The 23,726-nt window shown below is 34.9% G+C and overlaps 1 protein-coding gene across 2 annotated transcripts in view; it reads left to right on the top strand.

Annotated features, from left to right (window-relative positions):
* Positions 1-22,947, top strand: part of Klp98A (kinesin-like protein 98A) — a 123,812-nt gene extending 100,865 nt beyond the window's left edge. Inside the window, exons 18-26 of one of the 2 annotated variants that reach the window (XM_083137795.1) lie at positions 3,056-3,201; positions 4,175-4,285; positions 4,726-4,788; positions 9,254-9,302; positions 9,941-9,995; positions 11,116-11,300; positions 12,856-12,939; positions 15,147-15,342; positions 17,827-22,947. In XM_083137795.1, the coding sequence (XP_082993921.1) occupies positions 3,056-3,201; positions 4,175-4,285; positions 4,726-4,788; positions 9,254-9,302; positions 9,941-9,995; positions 11,116-11,300; positions 12,856-12,939; positions 15,147-15,299 (846 nt within the window). In that variant the 3' untranslated portion in view covers positions 15,300-15,342; positions 17,827-22,947. The remainder of the gene's footprint in view (positions 1-3,055; positions 3,202-4,174; positions 4,286-4,725; positions 4,789-9,253; positions 9,303-9,940; positions 9,996-11,115; positions 11,301-12,855; positions 12,940-15,146; positions 15,343-17,826) is intronic. The other variant, XM_083137793.1, reaches the window with a different exon arrangement.
* The last annotated feature ends 779 nt before the right edge of the window (positions 22,948-23,726 follow it).

The raw sequence follows: 23,726 nt of genomic DNA, 5'->3' as shown, positions 1-23,726 counted from the left end.
GTTTAAATAGTTTGCATAATATATAATGAGCAATTTCACATATATTCAAGCTATATGTATAAGAAATATATGAGAAAAGTTGGTTTACTAGTAACATGGCTGTTTCCTAGCTCCCCATGATCCTGGGTCAACACCGAAATTTTGGGATTCCTACCAGGAATCACACCCAGACCACTAACACCAAAGGTGAAAGCACTGCCTATTTGGATTTGCAGTGCTCTATAATTTACTTTACGAAACCAAAGCACATGAATTATAGCTTTTTAAAATAATAATAATAATTAAAAATTCACATGAATTGCACGCTTTGCAATTTTACCAATAGACCAATATGCCTGTATTGGCCAAGACCAGTAGAGTGGAGATTAGTCTATTCCATTCCTAACTAACTAACTATATTCCTTTCCCGGATTCTCTGGAGTAAGAGAACGCGTTCGCATTCTCGGCGCATGTTGAAGGGTGTGCGCCTCGTCCAATGACCACGCGGAGGGGAGGGGCATCCACGGGAGGGTGCGACTCGACTGCTCATTCTTGGTACAGTAGTTCCGCAGTAAACATGTCAGCTCGGAAGTCGAGGGGAACTCTGCATTCAGGAGAGTGCCGCATAGTGTTGAATGTGTTCGAGAACCTATTTGAACGAGGTGGTAAAACAGTAGCTACATGAATGTGTTTTGGAGACAGCTGCCCTAATGGGAATTGGGAAATCCACCGTCTATAATATCCGGAAGGAAGCGAAACAATCGCGAGGAAAGGATGGAACATCCCTGTTGGAAACGCCGGGCAAGAAGCATCCGAAACGAGCTCAACGATTTGCAGACTTCGATGAGTTTGCGCTAGAGGCATTACGAAGCCTTAAATTTTTGTTTCTCAAGTCTACCTTTTGATAATAGTGATTCATGTGGTAGAGAGGGAGTGGATATTCTATTTTTATTACTTAGCGTTGCTTTTCTGCCACTTCTAGCTAATCGCCACAATGAGTGATGACGTGAAATTGATGAAGAGACACTCATAAACAGTGCCGCAACCACAGGGGCAGAGGGCATTGCCCCCCCCCCCCCAACCTTGGACCGAAGTCCATTCTAGGGGAAGCAAACATTGAAGTAAAAAACTAGACTAGGAGAATCTAAGAATAGCAGGACAATTGGGTAGTCATGATGGAATTAGTTTCTAATGTGTTTCTTGCATTTTTCTTCCAGACGGACAAGGGCACTTGCAAGGGGCACAGAGGGGCAATTGCCCCCTCGATTTCAAATTTTATACAAAAAAAAAATACATTTCGTAAAATTTTCTTGATCGCTTCGCTCGCAATCTCTCCTATTATTATAGTCAAAGTTCAGAGCCATAGCTATGGGCGGCGAGAGTCGGCCCTGGGAGCCAATCGATCTATAGTAAAAAATGTTAAAGATAATGCCATTGCGCTCCGTAAAGTTATTTGCGCCCTATTAAAAGAATTTCTCTCTATGAAACTTAATATGAAATATTAATGATGACACTGTAATCCCTGAAGTCATGGATCAATCAAGGGATTCCTATTTATTTGTCAGGTGTCAAAACATGTATTTCAACTATAATATAATACAATTCACACAATATTTTGCAAAATGGTTAACGTAACCAGTAGGCAAACGTTGTCTGTAGTGATGCAAGAGTCTCCCCTTTGAAGGAAATAGAGTCCGTGGTGGACTAAGGGACCCATGTTTTAATGTTTTAGCAAGTCCAAAAAAATGTATTACAAATTTTTACACAAATCATCAAAGTGTAGATAATATGTAACCATTAATATTTAATTAATTAAATTTTTCTTGCATAACACAACACAATGGTGTTGTTGGATTCTCGTTAGATTCCTTTGTGCGTAAAAATCTTACATACTGGAAACTAAGACGGAATCATTATGAAGCATTATTTTGAAAGGACTCACTTAATCAGTTCTGCAGAGAGGCCCAAAGCTGTTGGTACATATTAATCATCTATTAACATTATCGACCTGTAAATATCAAGTAGATACAGTCCCTATTAGCCTATTTATGTTAAACTTATACAATATTTCAAATTCTTTGGCAATCTGGAAAGGTCATTATCGAAATATTGCTATTTGATGTTTTTTTTTTTTTGTTTGTTTGTTTGTTGCAGTTTCTGTTACTTATCTCTTTTGGGGGAGGGGGCAAGTGCCTCTGCGTACCCTGCTATATCTGCCAATGCAACACAATATATTAAAGCCCCCTCTAGGATTGACTTCGCCCTCCCCCCTACAAAGAATATTTGGCTACGGGCCTGACTGGCCATTGTTGAGAATAAGAGAAGAAATTGGCAGCAGAAAGCGTTTAGCTTTACGGCCCTTATACCGCGCAGCACTTCGTTGCTTTCATCCCGCACCCTTCCCCACCCAGTCTGGCCCCGCCCACAAGCTTACCCCTCTGCACGTCGCTACTCCAGAGAATCCGGAAAAGCAGTATAACTCCCTAGTCTTTTTAAACCCGAAGGTTCATGGCTGCAGCAACACAGGCCTTCCATCTTTCCCTATCTTGAGCAAGTTCTATATACTCTTTTCCATCGCTACCGATTTCCCTTAGGTCCATCTCAACGTTGTCCCTCCATCTTCGTCTTGGCCTTCCTACAGGTCTCTTACCATCAGGTTTCCCAACAAGAATCCTGTAAATTCCTCTTTCCTCTCCCATTCGTGCCACATGGCCTGCCCACCTAAGTCTTCTTGATTTAATTATTCTAATAATATCTGGACATGAATACAAATTATGTAGTTCTAAATTATGTAACCTTCTCCACTCACCTGTCTCCTCATCCCTTTTAGGTCCAAAGATTTTCCTAAGGATCTTATTTTCAAATACTCTCAATTTATGTTCCTCTTTCAATGTAAGGGACCAAGTTTCACACCCATATAATACTACAGGCTATACTACTACTACTACATTCCTAACTAAAGAAATGGAAATGTCATCTGAAAACATTGTTTAACTCCCGAAAACAAACCTTTGACTCCTGCATTTATTGTTTTCATTGAAACACTGAAAAATTGTACTTTATTTTTTTCTCTAAGGTTCTCCAAGACTTACAGCAGCAATATATAAAGCTAGAATATGTGTTAAAGCGACATCCGTTGAGGCCTCTAAACAGAACTGGAAGGGAAGACAAAGATAGCAACCAGTCAGATCTTCAGCCATCTTTCATGGAGAGGGATCTCATGTAAGTTATTTTTTCTCACAATGATCATAGAAAAGGTGATATGTCATGATGCTAGTTGTGAATACAGCGGAACCTCGATTTTACGTTTTTCAGGGGACCAAGCTGAAAGGACTTAAAATGTGGGAAAATGTAAAATCTAGGAAATTTTATAACATGTTGATATCTTGGTGCTGTCATGATTGAATGTATATTGTGGGAAAATGTACAATCTGTTAATGTAAATTGGGGTTCCACTGTATCATTAAAATAACCAAGACCGTGGTTGCAATGTGTTTTAAATTAGGGATGCCCAAATGTGGATAAATTTTTATCCAGATGTTGGATAATTTTCTATCTAAATATTCTGATACCTGCATTATCTAGATATCTGAATTGTCCGTATTATCTGTATACCTAAATCATACCCAGATATGCAATATTCTGATTATCTGAATTATCTGGATATTTGCATTATCCGTATCCAGACTGTTTTATCGTTCATCTTTTTTTACAGGCAATCCACATTTTTTATTCTTTATTTTCATGTTTCACTATACGAATCTTCTACAAAATACTTAATCAAATATGTTTTATCTGGATATCCAAATTAGCCAGATATTTGGATTATTGGGATATCCGAATTCTCTGGATATTCAGATTACCATCTGGATATCTGAATTCTCTGAATTATTGTCCTCTGCTTATTGGCATTTGTTTATTCATCTCTTGAACATCACGTTGCAAGAAACAGAGTGAATAAAGATTGGGATATACAATTTGTCAGTGATCGGAATGCTACATTTTAAAAGTAGCTTCGCTACAGCTACAACTACTCTTCCAAAATGTAGCTTCGCTACAGCTACAGCTACCTAAAAGTAGCTCGCTACGCTACTCCTGTTCGCTACTTGCTACTTCGCTACTTTTGCGCTACTTCTGCATAAAAAAAATACGAAATAAAGACACTATGTTTCATATTTCCTTTTCTTTATTTCAGTGTTTCTGAGTTCCTGGAAATAGTGGAAAGAATGGATAACGAATGTAATGATACTAGGGATAGCGAAAGTAGTCACTCATCGTCTGTGCATGAGCCGAAAGTAAACGATATGTAAGTATTTTCTAACTACAGAGAACATGATTATTTGATTTTCAAATGGAAGCCCTTCATTTCCTCAAGTTTAAAAGTTTTGTGCAATTAATTACTCGCATGTGTATTAACTTGCATTGAATTATACTTGGGAAGCCTTATTTGTAAAAAATAACTCCAACTTACGTCATAACAAAAATCAAAAATTTCCAAACACAGATCAGATAGCAAAGCAGCCACTTACCTCAAATCTGCATAGCAAGTCGCATGAGCTTGCAGGCAATATTCACAGCATGTGTGCAAGTTTGCTGCAAATTAAGAGTAAAGATACTAATTACCTTGCATGGTATTTCACATACCATTTTAATAATTTACTTGAAATATTAATACAATATGGCAACCATGTAGGATTGTTACAAAAGGTACTGTATTTCATATTGACTTCTTTCTGTGTATTTCAGGGACTGTATAATGGAAACACTTGTTAGATGGAGGACTATTCGTGAGCTGAGCACAAGTATTCCGTAAGTACTTTGCGGATTGTACTATAAGTACTATGCCTTGATTTTCTGATTAAGAGTTTTATGCAATTAATTCCTCACACATGTGTTAACTTGCATTTAATTATCCTTGGAAAGCCTTACTTTAAAAGAAAAATCACTCCAACCGAAGTCTCACAAAAATTACTAATACAGCAGAGTAGTGACCGAAAGTAGCATCTGTGTAAGTGTTCTTATTGTACATCAATACATGAAATATGTATTGCTTGGCATCAATAACAAATGTGTAGGTGCTCATGAATAAATTTTTCTATTATGTAGTTCCCAATCTAACTATGTAATATGTGTGTAGGAAAATATAATAAATGCTTCAATTGTAGACTAGGTGAAAGGAAAAGCTATGTTTTATGGTAGGGCAAGGCAATTGTGTAAGAAGGGTGTCCTAACAAGAATGCTGGATTTAATGTGAAAAAATTATTTTATTATCATGAAATGGCATATATGAATGATTGGTGTTTTAAGTCAAATTTATGCACAGTAAGGCTAATCGGGACTGGACCTATAGTTTAAAGTGGGATCTGAACCACTATGTGCCTCTGCCGGGTATCGAACCTGGGACCTCTTGATTACAAGGCAACAACGCTACCACTGCGCAATCGGGGAGGCCCTAAAATGGCATATATTTCTACATCATCACAAAGGGTACATGTTGCCAGTTGAGTATGAAAAACAATATCTGTCATTTGTGCCCCACAATTTGCTCTGCATGTAGTCACTGTATCCATGAAATTACTGATGACTCTTACACAGACATGCTCTTGCATTTGGTCAATGTGTTCTGGGAAGGTTCGTTTGGGGATTTTTTCCATAAACCTGCGATTTCACATACCCCCAAAGGAAGAAGTTGCAGGGTGTCAGGTCACATGACCTTGCCCAGAAATTTGTCATGCAGCAAGGCAATTGTCTTGTGGGAGGTGTGTGAGCCATCATGCTGGAACCACAAGTGTTCAATATGCACACCATTGATATAAAGCCACAACCATATATAAGAACAGTGCTGCCAACCCAACAACAAGGCAATGGGACAATTCAAATCCAGCGTTCATGTTGGGACACTCTTTACATAATGTCCAATCATTATGGACACTTACAGCTGTAGTCGGCCCCTGTGGCAGAGTGGTTAGCACATCGTGCTACGACGCTAGGGGTCCTGGGTTCGAATCCTGGCCTGGGCATGGATATTGGTGAGTGTCAATTCATCAATTTCATCATATCATCACTCATCCCCATCTTCACATATTAGCTAAAAGTGGCACAAAAAGGGAAGTAAAATAAATCAAATCAAATCAAAACTTACAGCTGTAATGTAGAGCTGGTGCCCACATTACTGCTGTAAGGCAAGTAACTTTTGTGACTTTGTAAGTATCTGTTTAGAAAACTTTGCTAGATCTCACCTGGTCGATAAGCTCCTACTGCAATGTTGGACAATTATTAATTAATGTTCACGAATGCTATAATATATGCCATTAAAACTTAATTCAAACAGTTCAGAATATTTATAAATTTCTTCATATATACATTTTTCACATGGCAATTTTTGCAGATTCTGCGAAACACCAAAAAATTTGGAAATGTACTGGATGGTATTGATGTTTAAATTCCAACTAACATCTGTATCAACTCAACCCTAGTGTAGATTTCATTTTCACAAATAGATATATATTAATAATATACAGGGAGGTTATTTCAGTCGTTTACCGTCAGCTGCCGACCGCCCCCTTCATGCAACAGTTCCCGGCAAATTGACTTGCAGGAAGTCCGTAACAGAAACCGCTTGCTTTGTAATGTTTCCACTTTTCACAATTACAGTTACAATTACAATTGAAATAAGCATGTACCTTGTCGCAAGGATGCTGGAAAAGGTGTCCTCCCAAATACAAATATTTCTGGCACCTTATTTCTGACATCTAACCTTACATTAGACATCGCTACTTTATCTTAATTTGACAGAAAGGGAAGACAGCATCCCGGCGCATAAAGCAAACTGAAAGCGTAAAATGATATTTAAAAGTAATAATAATGATGATCACTATTCTCCTGTGTTATAAGAGATGTTGAAAATGACCTCCTTCAACAGCAATACAACACGTTTCTTAGGTTCAAGAGATCCTGTCTCGTAATTGCCTGACCACTTTTCTGCAAGAGTTAGTTTTCACGTAATTATCATACATAAAAACTCTTTGTTCAAGACTATATTTGTTTAGCGGCATAACTAATAAATGAATAACAATTAACACACAATAAAGCACTAGCACTGAATAGCACTAACTCACTAATACAGTATAAAAAAACACGCGTACTGATAAACGCAAACAGAAGTGAGCATGAGGGTACAGTACACTCACTATGTCTATTAGCCGACAGTGTTGCTAACCATTTTTCAGCAATGTCCCTACAACTGACCAAATGTCCTTACGCCAAGTAAAGCGACTAAATAAAACACCTCACGAGCATGCAAAACAGAAGATAAAATATACAAATTTACTTACCAAATCTTTCTGCTCGGTGCTTCCACAATTAATGAAGGAGCGAATGAATTTACAATACAGGACCCCTCCCCGATTTTTGTAATATTTTGCATACTCACTAATTGAGGCCTAATCACGAATTTAAAGTTAAAATTTGGGGGTCACGTGTAGAAATTGCAAAATAAGTGAAATTGAGTGGTCCGCGATCGGCACGATTGCTCATTATTTACTGGAAGATTTTGTGTTTCCAATACTTAAAAAACAAAATATACATTCCTGATATTACTACGACCCCAAATTTTAACTATGTTTGCCTATCCTATCCTAACCTAACCTAACCTTACCTTACCTGAATGGTTCGTGGGGCTATTCGTCAATGGTTTGTGGGGCTACCCATGCATGGTTTTTCGACCCCAAATTTTAACTATGTTTGCCTTGCCTAACTTAACCTAACCTTACCTAGAATAGTCAGTGGGGCTATCCGTGAATAGTTTTGCGTTAATTGTGATAACGAACCGATAAAAAGAATCTTATTTTTGTAGCACTTTAATGGCAAACGTTCATCATCGAAGATGCCATTTTTGTATCCTGCAATTTTACGATCGATGCACTATTGCCAAACTTACCTGTAATCAAATCGGTCCACATTCCACATGTTCTTCTACATCGTGATTGTCGCTGTCACATGTAAGCACCTTCTTTGGGCAATATAAGTTTATTAATTAGCCCACGGCCATCCTCCTGCACACTCCACCTAACAATCTGTACAACATTAACAACATTTTTACTGTTCTCTTCCGCCATTCTTACACGATCCATGTTCTCCAAGTATGAAATCAACAGTGTGGCAACACTGTAGACAGCGTAACTAATTGCGAATGTCGTCAATTGTTCATATCAACAAATATGGCTACCATACTTGTATACTGAGAATCATTGCGAGAATTGAAAAGCTTATTTTATAACTTCTACACGTTAATGAACAATTCTTTCACCTCACTCCAACATGTTAACTTGAGATAAATCATCACGACTAATTATTTCGTGAGTATAAGACGTAGCATAGAAATTACAGAATGGTCCGGTATTCTAAATTCTTGCCTTAATGAATAATAGGGGTGTGTGGGACAGAATTTTTTGGGTCGGGATGGGAATTTTTGTAAATCCCGACATTCGGGCCGAAAAAATTTGCTTTTCACTTTAAGTGATTGTTTTTGCATTTCTTCGCGGGGCGAAATATAGCAAAAAGTCCCTATGCGTACGGAGATGTTCCTACGGTTGGCATCACTGGTGACAGGTGTCGCGTTCGTTCAGTATGAAGTGCCCTCTCGCGGCTGACAAGTCACCCGACCCCCGATAAGCTGCTGGCGCTGTCGCAACAACTGAGGATAAAGTAGCGATGTCTAATCTAAGATTAAATGTCAGAAATAAGGTGCCAGAAATATTTGTATTTGGGAGGACACATTTTCCATCATCCTTGCGACAAGGTACGTGCTTATTTCAATTGTAATTGTAACTGTAATTGTGAAAAGTGGAAACATTACAAAGCAAGCGGTTTCTGTTATGGACTTCCTGAAAAACTAATTATGCTGACCAAGGCAGTAATTTATTGGTACTTGATACAGAGTCTGAAGAAGACCTTGCTAGAAGGTTGAAACGTTACGTTAGTTTATTGTTTTTAATAAAATAAATTACTGCCTTGGTCAGCATAATTAGTTTTTCATAATCATGGAAACAAGGCTTAATGGTGTTATAATTGGACTTCCTGCAAGTCAATTTGCCGGGAACTGTTGAATGAAGGGGGCGCTCGGCAGCAGACGGTCTGACGGTAAACGACTTGAAATAACCTCCCTGTAGTATAGACTGATTTGTGCAGCAAGATTTGAGATGTACTAGTCTGCAATAAATATTCATGTTCAGTAAAACATGAATAATCATGGTTGTTTTCTTTTCCTTTTCAGAGACAGGTCCAGATCTCCTACTTGTCCATTTATGTGTGATAGCATATGTGTAAGTATTAAACTTTCTGGTAAACTATAATTAGTTTGTTTGCTGATAAAATGTGCCCAAAAAGAAATTGAAAATTGCCAGATGAAACTTCAAAATGATAGTGCAGCAACTACTGAACAGTTTGTTAGGTGGTTCTCACTAATTCCATCCATTTATTTATTTATTGCATGCACTCACTGTTGAATGCTATGTATATGATTCCCAAGTCATAGCAGATGTTTATAAATACATAATTCAATATTATCTATAACTTTAGATTATGAAAACAAAAGGCAGTTTAGAAAATAACTTTTACTTCAAAGTTTGTGCAGATAAATGTAAAAGTAAAGTAAAGTGCTCCCCTGTGCTTTGCGCCATGCCATGAAGGCGTATAGGGCAGAAGCAGATAAATGTTTGCTCATAAATTAATAAAAAAAATTGGTTAGATGTTTTATATCTTGTTAAAATTTTCAAATGTAATATGATGAAAGTAAGTAAAATCCAAAATTGGAGCATGAACACTGAATTTTATAATGTTTTCTATATGAGAGATAAACACACCTCTATCAGTGTGTATTTCAAATTGACTTCTTTGTTTCACACATTTCTTTTGCTTGCATAACATATGTTTATTTATTTATTTTTTTTGTTCATTTCAGTCTCATCTCACGGATGCTACGTCTCCATATAGCCGTTCCCTGTCAGTAGCCTGTGGTAAGTTAATAACAAATTTTTATGTGAATTACATATGACCGTAATTTCTATCAATATCTGAGACTACTTTTTTTAAAAAATATTTTACAAATTAGTTTCTTTAAATTTAATGAAATGTCCAATAAAACAATGTTTGTTTTTATTAACTTCATATTTAAATTTTTGGGAAGAAATTATTATAGTAAACACAGATTTGTGTAGTAATACAGGCGGATTGAAACTATACATTAGAACTCAAATTGTATATTCCTGCATATCCCACTATAAAATCTTTCTAACGCTAAGCACCTAAAAATATACGTTACATTTTCCTAATCAGCCTTGGGAAAGTGTTTAGTGATAACATTATTAAGTCTTTTTTCCATGTTAGAAAAACCTGTGAACTTGTTACTTGTGATGTGTTTTTTTTATTATTAAAGACTTGCTTGGTCAGAATCTTTAGTATTTGTCCAGTATATTTTGTAGATAATTTTGATTATTTATTGTCATATTAGGGCAGAGAAAATATCAGTTTAAACCAATACTGTTAAAAATGCTGAAACTCGTACTGATGTTTGAACATTATAACAATTTGTTCTTAAACACATTTATAAATGTTGAAACTATATCATATCAGCTTGAGTTTTTATTTTAAAATATTCATTGTTTCACAAATCAGATAATCAGAATATTTAGAATAATTTGTTTCAAGCCAGTGATGGTGCACAATAAATGTAAATTTTGCATAATGTCCGTGATAATTAGACTTGACAAAAGTACTGTGACATCTTTTGCAGACTCAACTAAATTCCCAGATTCTGAAGAAGTATTGGCTTCCATCAGCTATTAAATTCAAAAGATAGTGATGCCGCTGGTATTGTTTGATACCAAAGTACATTGTATTGCAGGTTTCCAACTGACCTGGAAATAATGGAAAAACCTGAAAATGTCTGGGAAATATATCTATAATAGTATTTCTTTCGTGCAAAATGAATGGAAACCATGAAATTGCACATACTTTTCAGGACATTTGGACTCCACTAGAGTGTTGTCAGTGTTATCAGGTATCAGCGTAGCCTTAGTTATTTTTCAAAATCTATGGGTTTTTTAAACGGGAGATGTTTTTCGTTGTTGGTTACAGATCGATGCCATTTGCATGGAATTTGCATTCACATTCCTTCGTACATTCTACGAGGAGCTGGCTCCTCCACTCACTATGAGTACGAGATTAAGATAGCCGTTGGAGGAGACAGATGGACTGTGCTGCGACGTTACAAGCGGTTTAGGGAGCTCCACCTTAACATGAAATCGAAGTATGGACCAAAGGTAGGTGAACTGAGATGTATATTCCCGAGTAGGAGATCGGAGTGTGGGCATGTATGGTAGAGATATGAAGAAATAAATGCCTTAAAAATAAGAATATTTTGTTATGTATTGGTGACACAGCATGAAATCTTCAGAGCCTGTGTACTCGACAAAATTTTCAGATATTGATATTTAACTGGCATATTTATTTGAATCCAAGATGCCATTGAATGTAATAGTATTTATTGTTTCAGCTTTTGAGAGAAAATATTACTTCCAATTTAAGGTGCACAGATGTATATATGGGTAATATTGGTACTTTATTAGAACAATACCCTATAATATTACATGTACATTGTTGTTACATTGTTATATTTACAGTTAACAATAGTACCATAAGAAAAAAATTAACAGCGAATTTTATCAGTACAGTGAAATCCTGATTTTACATTCCCACATTTTACATTTTCCCGCATTATACATTCAATCTTGATCCCGACACAGCAAAATGGTATAAAATTTCTCCTGATTTTACATTTTCCTGCATTTTAAGTTTTTCAGCTTGGTCCCCTGAAAAACGTAAAATCGAGGTTCTACTGTACTGGTATTTTGGTAAAACATTGAGGAAAAAACTTGATTATTGCAAATCTTCTATTTTATATTACACTAATGCCGTTGTATATTTGTACATATATACTCGAATTGAAGACGTCATCTAATCCAGGCACACCTAAATTTTCACATCCGAAATGCCTTAGATTCAATGAAATACAGCAATTCTGCATACACTGGGTGATTATTGAATTATGCCTGTTTACCTAATGATGGATATCTAGACAATTCAGATATCTGGATATCAGTTATCATAATTCTCTGGACATTTAGAAAATCTGGATATCCATCCTGATCACAATAATTATCATCCAAGAAGGAGTTTGTGAGGAAGAAAATGCCTTTATATTCATCTACCAAATGAAGTAATTATTTGTAATAAAATATTTTGATGTATAAACAAATACTCCTACCAAATTATATTTATGTATAGTTGTAAACATTAATTTTGGTAGCATCCAATGTGCAATACTTAGATTTCAAGTTTGAACCTTTCATTCCAAGTCCCAGATGCTATGAAAATGCATCGTATTACTGATATCCTGATAATAATGGAATGTATTATCTAGTAAGTACAACTGCTAAGGGCTTAGTTTGAATATCTATGTGATTGTTTAATTTTTTATGCACAAGTAGCAAAATACTGCACAAGAATGAATATCTGTATCAAATACAATTTGGGAAGAGTACTGTATCTGTATTGGAACTACTTTTAAAATGTAGTTTTCTGATCACTGTACTGAGGCACAGGTGAGATTTTCAGCAATTGAATCAACAAAATGATACACTGATATGCCAATACTGGTCAATACGATTTTAGTTCTGCATTCCATCCCTAACGTATAGGCACGTTCTTTGAAAATGTTTCAGGATAGTCATGTATTACAGTGCAAATGTTGATGAATATTTTTATTTGGTGTACTTTACTGTTAATACAGGAATTAAATAGTATCTGTGTTTTCAGATTGAAGAGTTACCCTTTCCTCCCAGGAAGTTTTTCATCAACACATCTGAGAATGTAGCCAAACAGAGGAGGCAACAGTTAGAGGTAAATACTCATTGCAATATGGTTGCATCTATATCTTGGCTATAGTTGAAGTCCTGTATCTTTGGCACAGCTCGAGAGCAAGCTGACTAGATGCATATCTGGTTTTGAGCCAGCACCTGTTTTTCTCAAAAGCACTGTTGCCACTTTTACCTTCAGTGTTTAGACATCCATTCATTCACTGCGATGTTATACTCCCAAGGTCTCCACACTGTATAAAGAAACAGCACAACATAATAACACAACCTAGTAAAGACAGCACAACCGTCCGGAAATATCTAAAGAGACTGATTTGGCAACATCTCATTTACTCCACATGGACTTGACAAGAGTTGTCAGTTCCTTAAACGGACGCTATTGGTGGGAAGGGTTTGAGGGGAGGATATACTGGGCTCCATGTGGACGTAACGGATGGTCGTTTACTCCTGTAACAGAGGGAACTTCTTTGAAATAAAGCGGCATCCGAATCAGGTCTTCAACTATACTTGCTTAGCTCATTCTATCAGTTTTAAATCAGTGTTGCTTGGTCCCAGGTAACTTATGGAAGTTTCTTTGTTTCTTGTCAACTATTTCATCATCATCACCACAGTTTATATAGAGAGGAATGTATAAGTTTTTTGTATAAGTTAGGCCAGTGGTTTCCAACTTCAAAAGGTCTGAGGGCCAAAATTATATCCAGCAGTTGATTGGCAGGCCGCATTTTTTTTTGGGGGGGGGGGATTAAAAATTACATTGTAAGTACTAAACTGAGAATGTAGTACTTACTTTCACATGACCTAAATTTCTAAAATGAGGCATTAAAAACAATGGAATCACAAATCAAAATTGTATAATTACAATTTATTTCACAAAAACCCAATACTAATGGATGAATTAAAAGATATGAAAAACACACCATACAAATAAGAATCCTTCATAGTAAGTGTTCAATGTGAAAATTGAGGCCGATCTGCTTCTTTTATTAAAGTTGGAATGTCCACTTCAATTTCTGTATTTGAAAGTCTCAGAAGGTGAAGAAGTGAAGAATCTACCAATCGACTTCTGTAGCGGTTCTTGATGAACTTAATTGAAGAAAAAACCCTTTCACACGTATATGTGCTGCTGAACATCCATGTCATTCTTTGTCCAAAACTACGAAGGTTTGGAAAGTGTTCGTTTGAAAGGTATTTGAAAAACTCTGGCCCCTTTTCTTGGCTAGTTTGAAGGAACACATCGCCTTGCAAATCACACAATTCAAGTTGGAGAGAAGCTTCTTGTTCTTCGATGTTAAGGCCAAGAGGATTGCTAAATAGCTGGATGCTGCTTTAAGTTCTTCAAAATATTTAATCTGGAGTCAAACACATCCATTGTTTCTTTAATATTTGCACTGAATTACAAAAATGTCCAGTGTTTCTTCATCATCTGCTAGCCGCCGACAGCTTGGAAAATGGACCTGGTTATTCCTCTCCAAAGTAACGTTGAAAATCTTCAGTTTATTACGAAACCCATCTATGTTTCCCATTAAATCTGACACCAGCTGGTTTCTTTCCTGCAGTTTCAAGTTCAGTTCGTTCAGATGACCTGTGATATCTGTTATAAACGCCAGTTGTTTAAGGAAGTCCATACTCTGAAACTGTTTCTTCAGTAAAAATAGAACGTATTTTAATAAAAATACATAAAATTAATGTATTTTGCAAACTGGCTTCGCGGGCCGCAAAAAAAGGCATCGTGGGCCGCCAGTTGGAAACCCCTGAGTTAGGCAATATCAAATCATCACTCGTATTTTTGTCATTTAGTGTTGCTTTTCTGTCGGTTTTGACTAATCATGATGTTGAGAATGAGTGATGAAGTTGGTTAAGGGGTAATCACAAAGAACACTCATGCCCAAGCTGCAACTCGCACCCAGGAGTTTCAGTGGCGAGAAAAAACATTCTTTCTGACAGATGGCTATGTATGAATATCAAAAACTTTTAAAAAACCTAGTAGTTATGTGCACTCGAGGCAACACAAGAATGTCAAAATGTTATTACATGTAGATTTTAATTTTTTGAATGAAATTATGGATATAACTGACTTGGAATTTCCTATTTTTTTGTTGTTTTACTTATTGTGCCTATTTTTTTCTTTTGGTTCCTGTTTTCCACATTATAAATGCCTTTTTGACTGCATATTTTAACCAAAATAAATTCCTGAACTTCCGGGGTCTAATTATTATTTTGTTTTCTTCTCAGGTTTATCTCCAGAGGCTAGTAGCCATTTGCTCACAAATCGAGAGCTGTCCCCTGCACTCATGCAGAGAGGATCCGACTAAGCTTGCTGTCCTGGAATTTTCCTCCTTCTTCAGAAAAGGCTTATTTGAAAGTGGAAAGTACGGAACGAGATAGTGACTTTGCAACCTGGGAACTTAGGCGAAAGAGAGAAAAAAAGGTAAGTTTAGTTTATATTTAGTGTTTGTGAATGGTGATATTTACATACTGTGAACATGGGTAACTTTACGATAAAAAAAGACCAATGTTAAACATTTGCAGATACCGCTAAAGTTACCCTTCTGATATGAAATTACAAATCCTCCTGGAAGAACGTGAATTGTTCATTGACCTCCTTTATTCATGCTTGTAAGTAGGTGACTATGATCGGTTTTGCCTTTGAAAAAGAAACTAACTTTACAAAAGCAAGACATAACAAATTGTATATTTATATTCATAAAAATAACAACAAAATGGCAGAATTTTGTATTAAATCACAGTCTTATTTGGAGATATATCGTATCGGTAATTTTCTTGATAAACTTAATCGTTGATATTTGCTAATAATGATAAGAGTAATGATTAATCCGCTACATTCCTGCTGTTTTATTTTTAGCCATGTGCTCTGTGAAAATATATAATCAAGTTTCGACTTGTACTTACTTTTTTGTATGATGAGATGAAATAGGGCTTCTTGCTATCACCTTGTAATCAAGGGGTCTCAAGTTTGATCCTCAGTGGAAGCACACTATACTTCATGCTTTCAAATCCCACTTTATACTCTGTTTAATCCTAATTAGCTTATCTGAGCGTAAGGTGGACTCAAAACAAATGGTCCCAGGTTTGATACTAAGCCTGTCCTTTGTGACTATCCCTTCATCAATTTCATCCTATCATCACTCATTCTCATCTTCGCAATTAGCCAAAAGTGGCAGAAATACGAAGTAAAATAATCTAAATCAATCAATCAGTCAATATGCTGACCAAGGCAGAAATTTATTTTATTCTAAAACATAAACTAAACGTAATGTTTCAACCTTCTAGCAAGGTCTTTTTCAGACTCTGCACCAAGTACAATATTTGGTACAGAGTCTGAAGAAGACCTTGCTAGAGTCATTTTCACGTTCAGAAGACACAACGGCGCTTATGGAGAAACCGTACAGTGTTGCCAATACAGCACTAGCTCATGTCGCCGGGAAATGATGAGCTTCCTTCACAATGTAGGTGTCACATATTTTATATAAAATGATAATTATATGTAATTATTAATATTATACTGTGAACATTACAGTTCATTAGCATGTCATTTTCCCATTAGATTTAATTTAATACACAGGCACATTTAATATTCATTCGCCTTTCTCTGTAATTATTTCATAGAATAACATTGAGATATGGTAATGTGTTACATATATATATATATATATATATATATATATATAAATAAATTCATTATTGTCTATGAATTTATGTGCACGTTGGAAACTGAAAGGTGATCTTCATTTCAGTATTAATGTCGACAGTAATGTAAACAAAAACAACGTGTATTTGCAACAGCACTAATGTTGCTCACAACAGCAGCATTGGAAATAATTGTCAATTATTAAATTAATGTAATTGCAATTCTATTATAACAACCTGAATGAAGTTAATATTTTTACTGAATGGAAATAAAATAACAACTCGAAAACTTGGTTGTGATTAGCTGGAATGCTGCAGTGAGTCGGCTCAAGATGGCCAGACAACGTCCCCTTACTTCGCGTGCGGTTCGGGTGAAAAAGAAACTCCAAAATGCATGGAAGTAATATTTCTGGGAACCTTTGAGTGGTTATAAAAAATAATTTCGTTATTTTCTTCACAACTTTGTCACTGGAATTTTTTACTTGGAAATACAGAACAAAAAATTGCCAGCGACGACATTTTCTACTGCACGAATATAAAAAATCTCCACATACTTTATTTGAATATTTTTTAATGCGAATATGTTTAAAGTATTGATAAATTCTGAGTACCACCATCACCTATGACAATTAAAAAACAGTGTCAATTTTTTTCATAATGAATGCTTCAATTTTACGGCATGTTTCAACGTTAAGAATGAAAACAATGTAAAAATTTTGTTTTCACAGAAAATTTGAGTTTTTAATTTATCTAAAATTATGTAAGCAAGTTACCAGTTTTTTGTGTTCACCATCGTATTCTCTACAAAATTTCCTGCAAAACTGCAGGTACTGATTTTACGTAAGCTAAATTTGTAAATCAAGAAATTTCACAACAGCACGCTCGTATTTCCCATAAGAAAAGCATTGTCCATAAGAGCCCATCGTGTCTTCTGAACGTGAAAACAACTATAGAAGGTTGAAATGTAACATTTAGTTTGTTTTAGAATAAAATAAATTTCTGCCTTGGTCAGCATATTGAGTTTTTGGTTAACAAGGAAACAAGGCTTAATGGTGTTATAATTGATTCTTGTATGTTTCTTAACAATAAAAACCATAAGTATATAAGAAATAATGTAGCTCCAATTGTGTGACAGTTTCCCAAAGGGAAATGACACTCCTTTCCCCATCTTCATTTTGGATGTCTGTGGTTGTGAGGAAAAAGATGTAATTTGAAAAGATGTGTAAATTTGCAGCAAATTTTATGAAATGCAATTTCTTTTCAGGGCTCAGTGATTGAGGGAAAAAATGTAGACTGCAGCTTTCCCCGTCCTTATTCACTTTGAATGATGTGAGAGTAATGAATGTGTGTGTGGGTTTGTGTGTGTATGTATGTGCATAGTTGTAGAACATTAAACACGATGCTACCCTCTGCATTACAATCATGCATATAGGAATGCAATGAGGTGGCCAGAGGTGTTATTTGTACATATGTGTAAAAAATTGTGTTTAGATGCACTGTATCAGAGCATTACCTTTTTTTTTTAGAAAAAATATAAAGTGTTGCACCTAGTTCCTTTTTGAAATCAATACAGCATAAGTCTCTGTAAATAACCATTATTTGTGCACTTTTCTGCAAGCCATTGTTTTGTGAGAACCCTCCATGCGTCTGCTGCAAAAATTTCAATATGTATTCACTGAGAAACCCCATGTTTTGTGATAAGTTAGTGCCAAAAGAAATTAAGCATATTTTTTTACAACCGAACTTTTGTGAAGATTTTCTAAAATTAATTTGTCCACAATTATCTAGCCACGGTAAGGAATCAGCCTTGCATTTAATGTTAATAGAAAGTGTGAAGTAGGAACTCAAATGAATGTTGAATGCAAGTTTTCCCAAGGTGAATTTGAAAGATTTTTCTTTTTTAGTTATTATGAGTAGATATTGCACAAAGTGTATAGGTTCAAGTTTTATAGTTTGATCGCTGTTTTAACAAGAGAGTGCAAAAGGGAAAGTCTAGAACATTACATGGTGGTGTCTGATTCAGTATAAAGATTAGTGTAAATTAAATAAATAAAATTCTTTATGAATTGAGTTTCACGTTGTGTTTATTCCATCACATGTGAGAAGGTTTTTGAAGAAAATATGTGACATTTTTTGCAAGATGTGTACTTGCTTTGTTTGCCATTATCACATATTTCTTTGTACTGGTTGCACTTTTTTTGGCAGTAGACTATAAATATACATGTGTGCATATTATGATCAATTTTTTTTTGTATTCATCCATTTGATTAACGTACATTATGCAAGTGAAAGTGAGTTATTCTTATACTATTTTAGGTAATACATAGTTGGTTTCATCCGTGAAGTTTTACCATTCACTTTAACCACTTTACTCCTTCCAAGCTATATTTCTTGACTTGCGTAACAATGCTTGTATTCACAACATTAACCATGCCTTTGTGCATTTTTGGCATTACAGTTATTAGTTTTGCATATCTGTAAAGAAATAGAAATTAAAGTGTATATTCATAGCACAAACATGGTTACAATTATTTTCTTGTAATATTAATTCCTTGTTACTTCAAAAAATTAATCATCATAATTTTCTGTCTCGCAATTTCCTAACATTTTTGTGAATGCTGACCGTCACTGAAATTGACTGAATAAATGTGAGTTACTTTTGCAAGTAACAAGGAACATTTATTTATGTCAGAAATTAAATTTAAATTCTTTGCAATATTATTTCAGATACACCAATAATAGGATTGTATTTCTTTGCACCAGTCTGTGTTACAGCCCTCTTCATAACATTATAAAGATTAAGATTACATAAAATTCTTGATTACCGCTATGTTTCCACGTCCAAACACAGGTCAACAGGAATTAGTGAAAATGGTGAACCTACAGTAAAACATGTATAAAGAGAAGGATGAGTTAAAAAAGGAGAATTGGCCGAATAAGAAAGAGTTTGTCGTAGTCCTCGCAGTCTAGCTCTCCAACAATGAAATCAATTGTTGAATACTGTATTCACGTTAAGGCACATCATGAATATGAACTTGCTAGAATTTAAATACATGAGTATGCACATGCAAAACTTGACCATATTTTGTACAGAGCCAATTTACAAACCAAAAGCGGGTGCTGCTGAAAAATGCTTTAGTAAATTACCATAAATGTTTTCAGTTTTTAACAGGTAAATGACATGTCCACATGCCAAACTTACAAGTTTCCTGCTTCTGAAGTTAACGAAAACCTGTAAAAAAGTTACTTATAAGTCTCAACTTTCATATTTTTAGTTAGGTTGTAGAATTGGAGTAACAGTTCAGTTACCCATATTTTTTTTCAATTGTGCAATGTTAAATGGATTTGGATCTTCTATCTTGCCAAATACTTGAAGTATTCTCACGGGTTTTATGGTAACTGATCATTTGTTGTGGATTGCACACGTACAACAATTATTTACTTGCATCTCTTTTCTTCTAGTAGTAAGACTTTTTGTAAGTTTTCCTTCTTTCGTTTGATTCCGAAAGTTGCCATGAATGCTACATAGTAATTTACATTATTGCTTTTAACCTGTTTAATTCCAAAAAGCCAAACTATAAAATAAGAATAAGATTGAGACACTTCTTTTGTCATTGCCAAGGTAATATAAGAGGATAATACGAAAGGGGAAACATTTGAATTTTAATCTTATGTTAATGTATGCTGTGTTTTTTTATTCTCTTTGAGGATTTTGAAAGTGAGTGTTTGTTCTGTAGTGCACATGTTAGATGTTACTTCAGTGCATATTATTTCAATTTCCCCTCATGTTTGAACATGGCACAAGATTTGAATTGATTGGGTATTTTTTTTACATTGAACAATTAAATACTCATAATCCATTTGATTTTTTAACCCATGTATGTACTTAGCGAATTTTCTTTTTTGCACACGTGAGCTTATCAACTTTTTTTCTTTTCTTCATGAGTGTTTGGTGTAATTGGCTAATGGAAGTTGTTTACCGTTGAGGCAAGCAAAATACGGCTGTCCTTAAGTTTGTACACTTTTGTTCAGATAAATTGGCATGTAGACCCTATGATGACTTTATATGAACAGGAGTGTACCTTTTTACATTAGTTTAATTCTTAAAAAGATATGTATGGATAAAGAGTAACTCATTTTCAAGTGCATAGTTATGGAGGAATATTTGATGCGTGAATGTGTATTCTGAATTTTCTATGGATTACCCCCTCCCCAGCTTGTCATTGAAATGGTGGGTGCTTTGTGTAAAATTGTATGAAATTTTATAGATTTTGCAATGCTTTTAGTGAGATGAGTACATATCAGAAAGGTTAGTAACAAGTAGGAGAAATGTGAACACTAGATGCAAACAGTAGTATGTCAAATAGACTGAACAAAGAAGCTTGTAAACTTGTTGTATTTGATACTCATTGTGAAGTTGACAGTAAAGAAAAAGGAATTGTTATTGTTGGTGCTACAATTTAGCTCATTTAAGTTTCTTACTGAAAATTTAATAAGTTACATTGTTACGAGCTGAGTGCATATAATAAGTTCCATGTGCACATTGCATTTGAGTAAGTTTTAAAAATTTGAAATACCCCTTTTCTTCAACAGTTTAATGGAAAATATAAATTTGGATTTAAAAAAAGCAACTACTTCTGTAGCTGTTATTCATCTGTTTGTACATATTGTCTTGTTTTTAAGAACAAAATTATGACATATCATATTACATTATTTTTGGCATTAGTGCAAATTGTTGTGATGAAAATCTCCTACCTTGAGAAAATTTTAATTGAAAAAATCAAGGAATTCTTTTAACCAGCTACTAACTGTTAACTTTATCATTAATATAAATATGTTGAAAGTACCGCTTTTATACTGAGAAGTTTGTTATTGCAGAATTGTTCAATGTTATGTTTAATACATTATGTGACGGACAAGAGTGAAAACATTTTGTTGAGTGTTTGTGATCAAATCAGTTTGAAGTAGCTAACGGTAGACTTCTTAAAAAATGGCAGTTAAAACTTGGCGAGAGAAGTCATAGTTGCTTTTATAAGTTCTCTTTCAAGAACTTATTGTAAGTAAATGAAAGTTAGGATAAGAATTAACAACAAATCTAAATCCGGTGTAATTTTTTAATACATAGACATGTTTTTCCCATAAGTTTGGAAGTTAAGATTTTTAAGCGTGTAACACAGATTTCTTGCCCTTGTTGCATAAACCATTGAAGGAAGAAAAACAATAAATATATATGTTAAAATAGTGCAGTGCATAATAGTGGTAAAAGTAAACTGCTTAAATGTTTACTCCGAAAATACCTATTTTTTTTTCCTATTTATGCATAAGAACACTGGCTTTATGTATATTTATGTATTTATTTATAAATAATATTTGCAAACAGAAATATTTCAAATGTTTTAAAAAAAAAATAGAAAAATTGTAAAAATGAGAATTATATGCTATTTGTATCTGTTTATTTCGTAATATGTTACTACCAGATAACATTTTTGTGCAATCCTGTACAGTTTCAAGTTGTTAAATTCAGTTTTAAAAAAAAAATATTTTGCCTTTCAAGGTAATCTTTATTCAGTGTGTAATGTGTGTGTTAATATCAGTTACAGGTATTTTTGTTCTTACATTGGAAAGAGTTCTTTTTTGTAAGCAATTGTTGTACAGTTTTTTTCTTCGATGTTTCTTGCAAGTTTACTTAGAGTGAAATTCCTTTCTTTTTTACTTTTCATACAAAATTAATTTAAATATCAGGAAGTATTCAGAACTTTATAAAATATATTAAGTTTGCATAAAAAATTAGGATTTGTTGCAAATATCTTGAGTTACAATAATGTGTAATTTACCTGTCAAATATAAAAAAAATGAGAAACGCAATTAAAAATAATAAGTATTTGAAATAATTTATGGATGTTTCAATATTTTTAAATAATTTACCCTGTTATATATAGTCAATGTTGTTGAAAACTATGAAAATGTCTCTGGGAGGTGGGAGACAACTGCATTAGGCAAGCATTTTGCAAACGGAGGACTGCTTCTATGAAGATATTTAGTGTTTTTAAAGCAATAATAATGTATTAATGTTACGTAGTAGCATGCCAAGGAATTTTAAGAGGAAATTTTTGTCTCTTTTGTACTAGCAGATTTTATACAAGGACAAATCGAAAATTCTTTGCCCCAATTTTTTTCAGCCAAAATAATAAACATGCAGGGAAATCAAAATATCGGAATTGTTCTATGTACCTTGCACTATTTTTTCACATAGTCGTCAAACTTCTTGGAAATTTCTTTCAGAAGCACATGCTGATCCACTTTCACCATTGCATCCGTGCGGGCAATGTTTTCCGTTGTGAGCAAGGAGCGACCCGCTCATTGTCATGAAGAACTTCTCAGCCATTTTCAAATTCACAACACCACCACCACCACCACCACCTCACACTTCTCAAAGCGAGACACTTGCCCCCCCCCCCCCCATACGTTGGCTGCATTTCCCTATGGATCTCGAAGGACATTCGTCCCTTGCTCCATAGAAAATTAATAACACTTCACTGCTCATACAATGTGGACGTGTTTAGTACTAAAGCCATCTTTGCAAAGTGACAGCATCGTAGAGCAGCCGAGAGTTAACACTGGCCAAGAAAAACCTATTGCATTGAATGTATATCTTGGTTTCTCAACGACACTAATATTTCGGCTGAAAAAAATAGGGGCAAAGACTTTTCGATTTGCCCTCGTATATCACCATTTTCCGTGTAACAGTAGTTTTTTAAAAACGGAAAGTCTGACCAACTGGAAGCACTATTTACATCCATCAACCACCCCTTGCACATTCCATCCAACATCTCTCTATAAGTAATAACAATTCTAAAAGTAACCATTTTTAGCTGCAAGACCCATACACACACACACACCATGGTTTAATTGCTCCACATTCACACTTAAAACAAAGATCAGAACCACATAAGTTGTTAAATCCACCTGTGTAGCACAGTAAGTTCAGACAGATATGGAAGTACGTACATTCATAACAATGATACAAATCATGTTATTTATACTCGGACCTCCCCCATGGTGCAGTGGTAGCATCATTGCCTTGTAATCAAGGGATCTCGGGTTCGACACCCGGTGGAGGCACATAGTGGTTCGGATTCCACTTTAAACTGTAGGTCCAGTCCA

This window comes from Lepisma saccharinum, chromosome 16 (assembly GCF_977018435.1).
Source record: "Lepisma saccharinum chromosome 16, izLepSacc3.1, whole genome shotgun sequence".
NCBI classification, from domain to species: Eukaryota; Metazoa; Arthropoda; class Insecta; order Zygentoma; family Lepismatidae; genus Lepisma; species Lepisma saccharinum.
The sequence above is the reverse complement of the archived record's forward strand: the minus strand, read 5'-3'. Positions and strand labels throughout refer to the sequence as shown.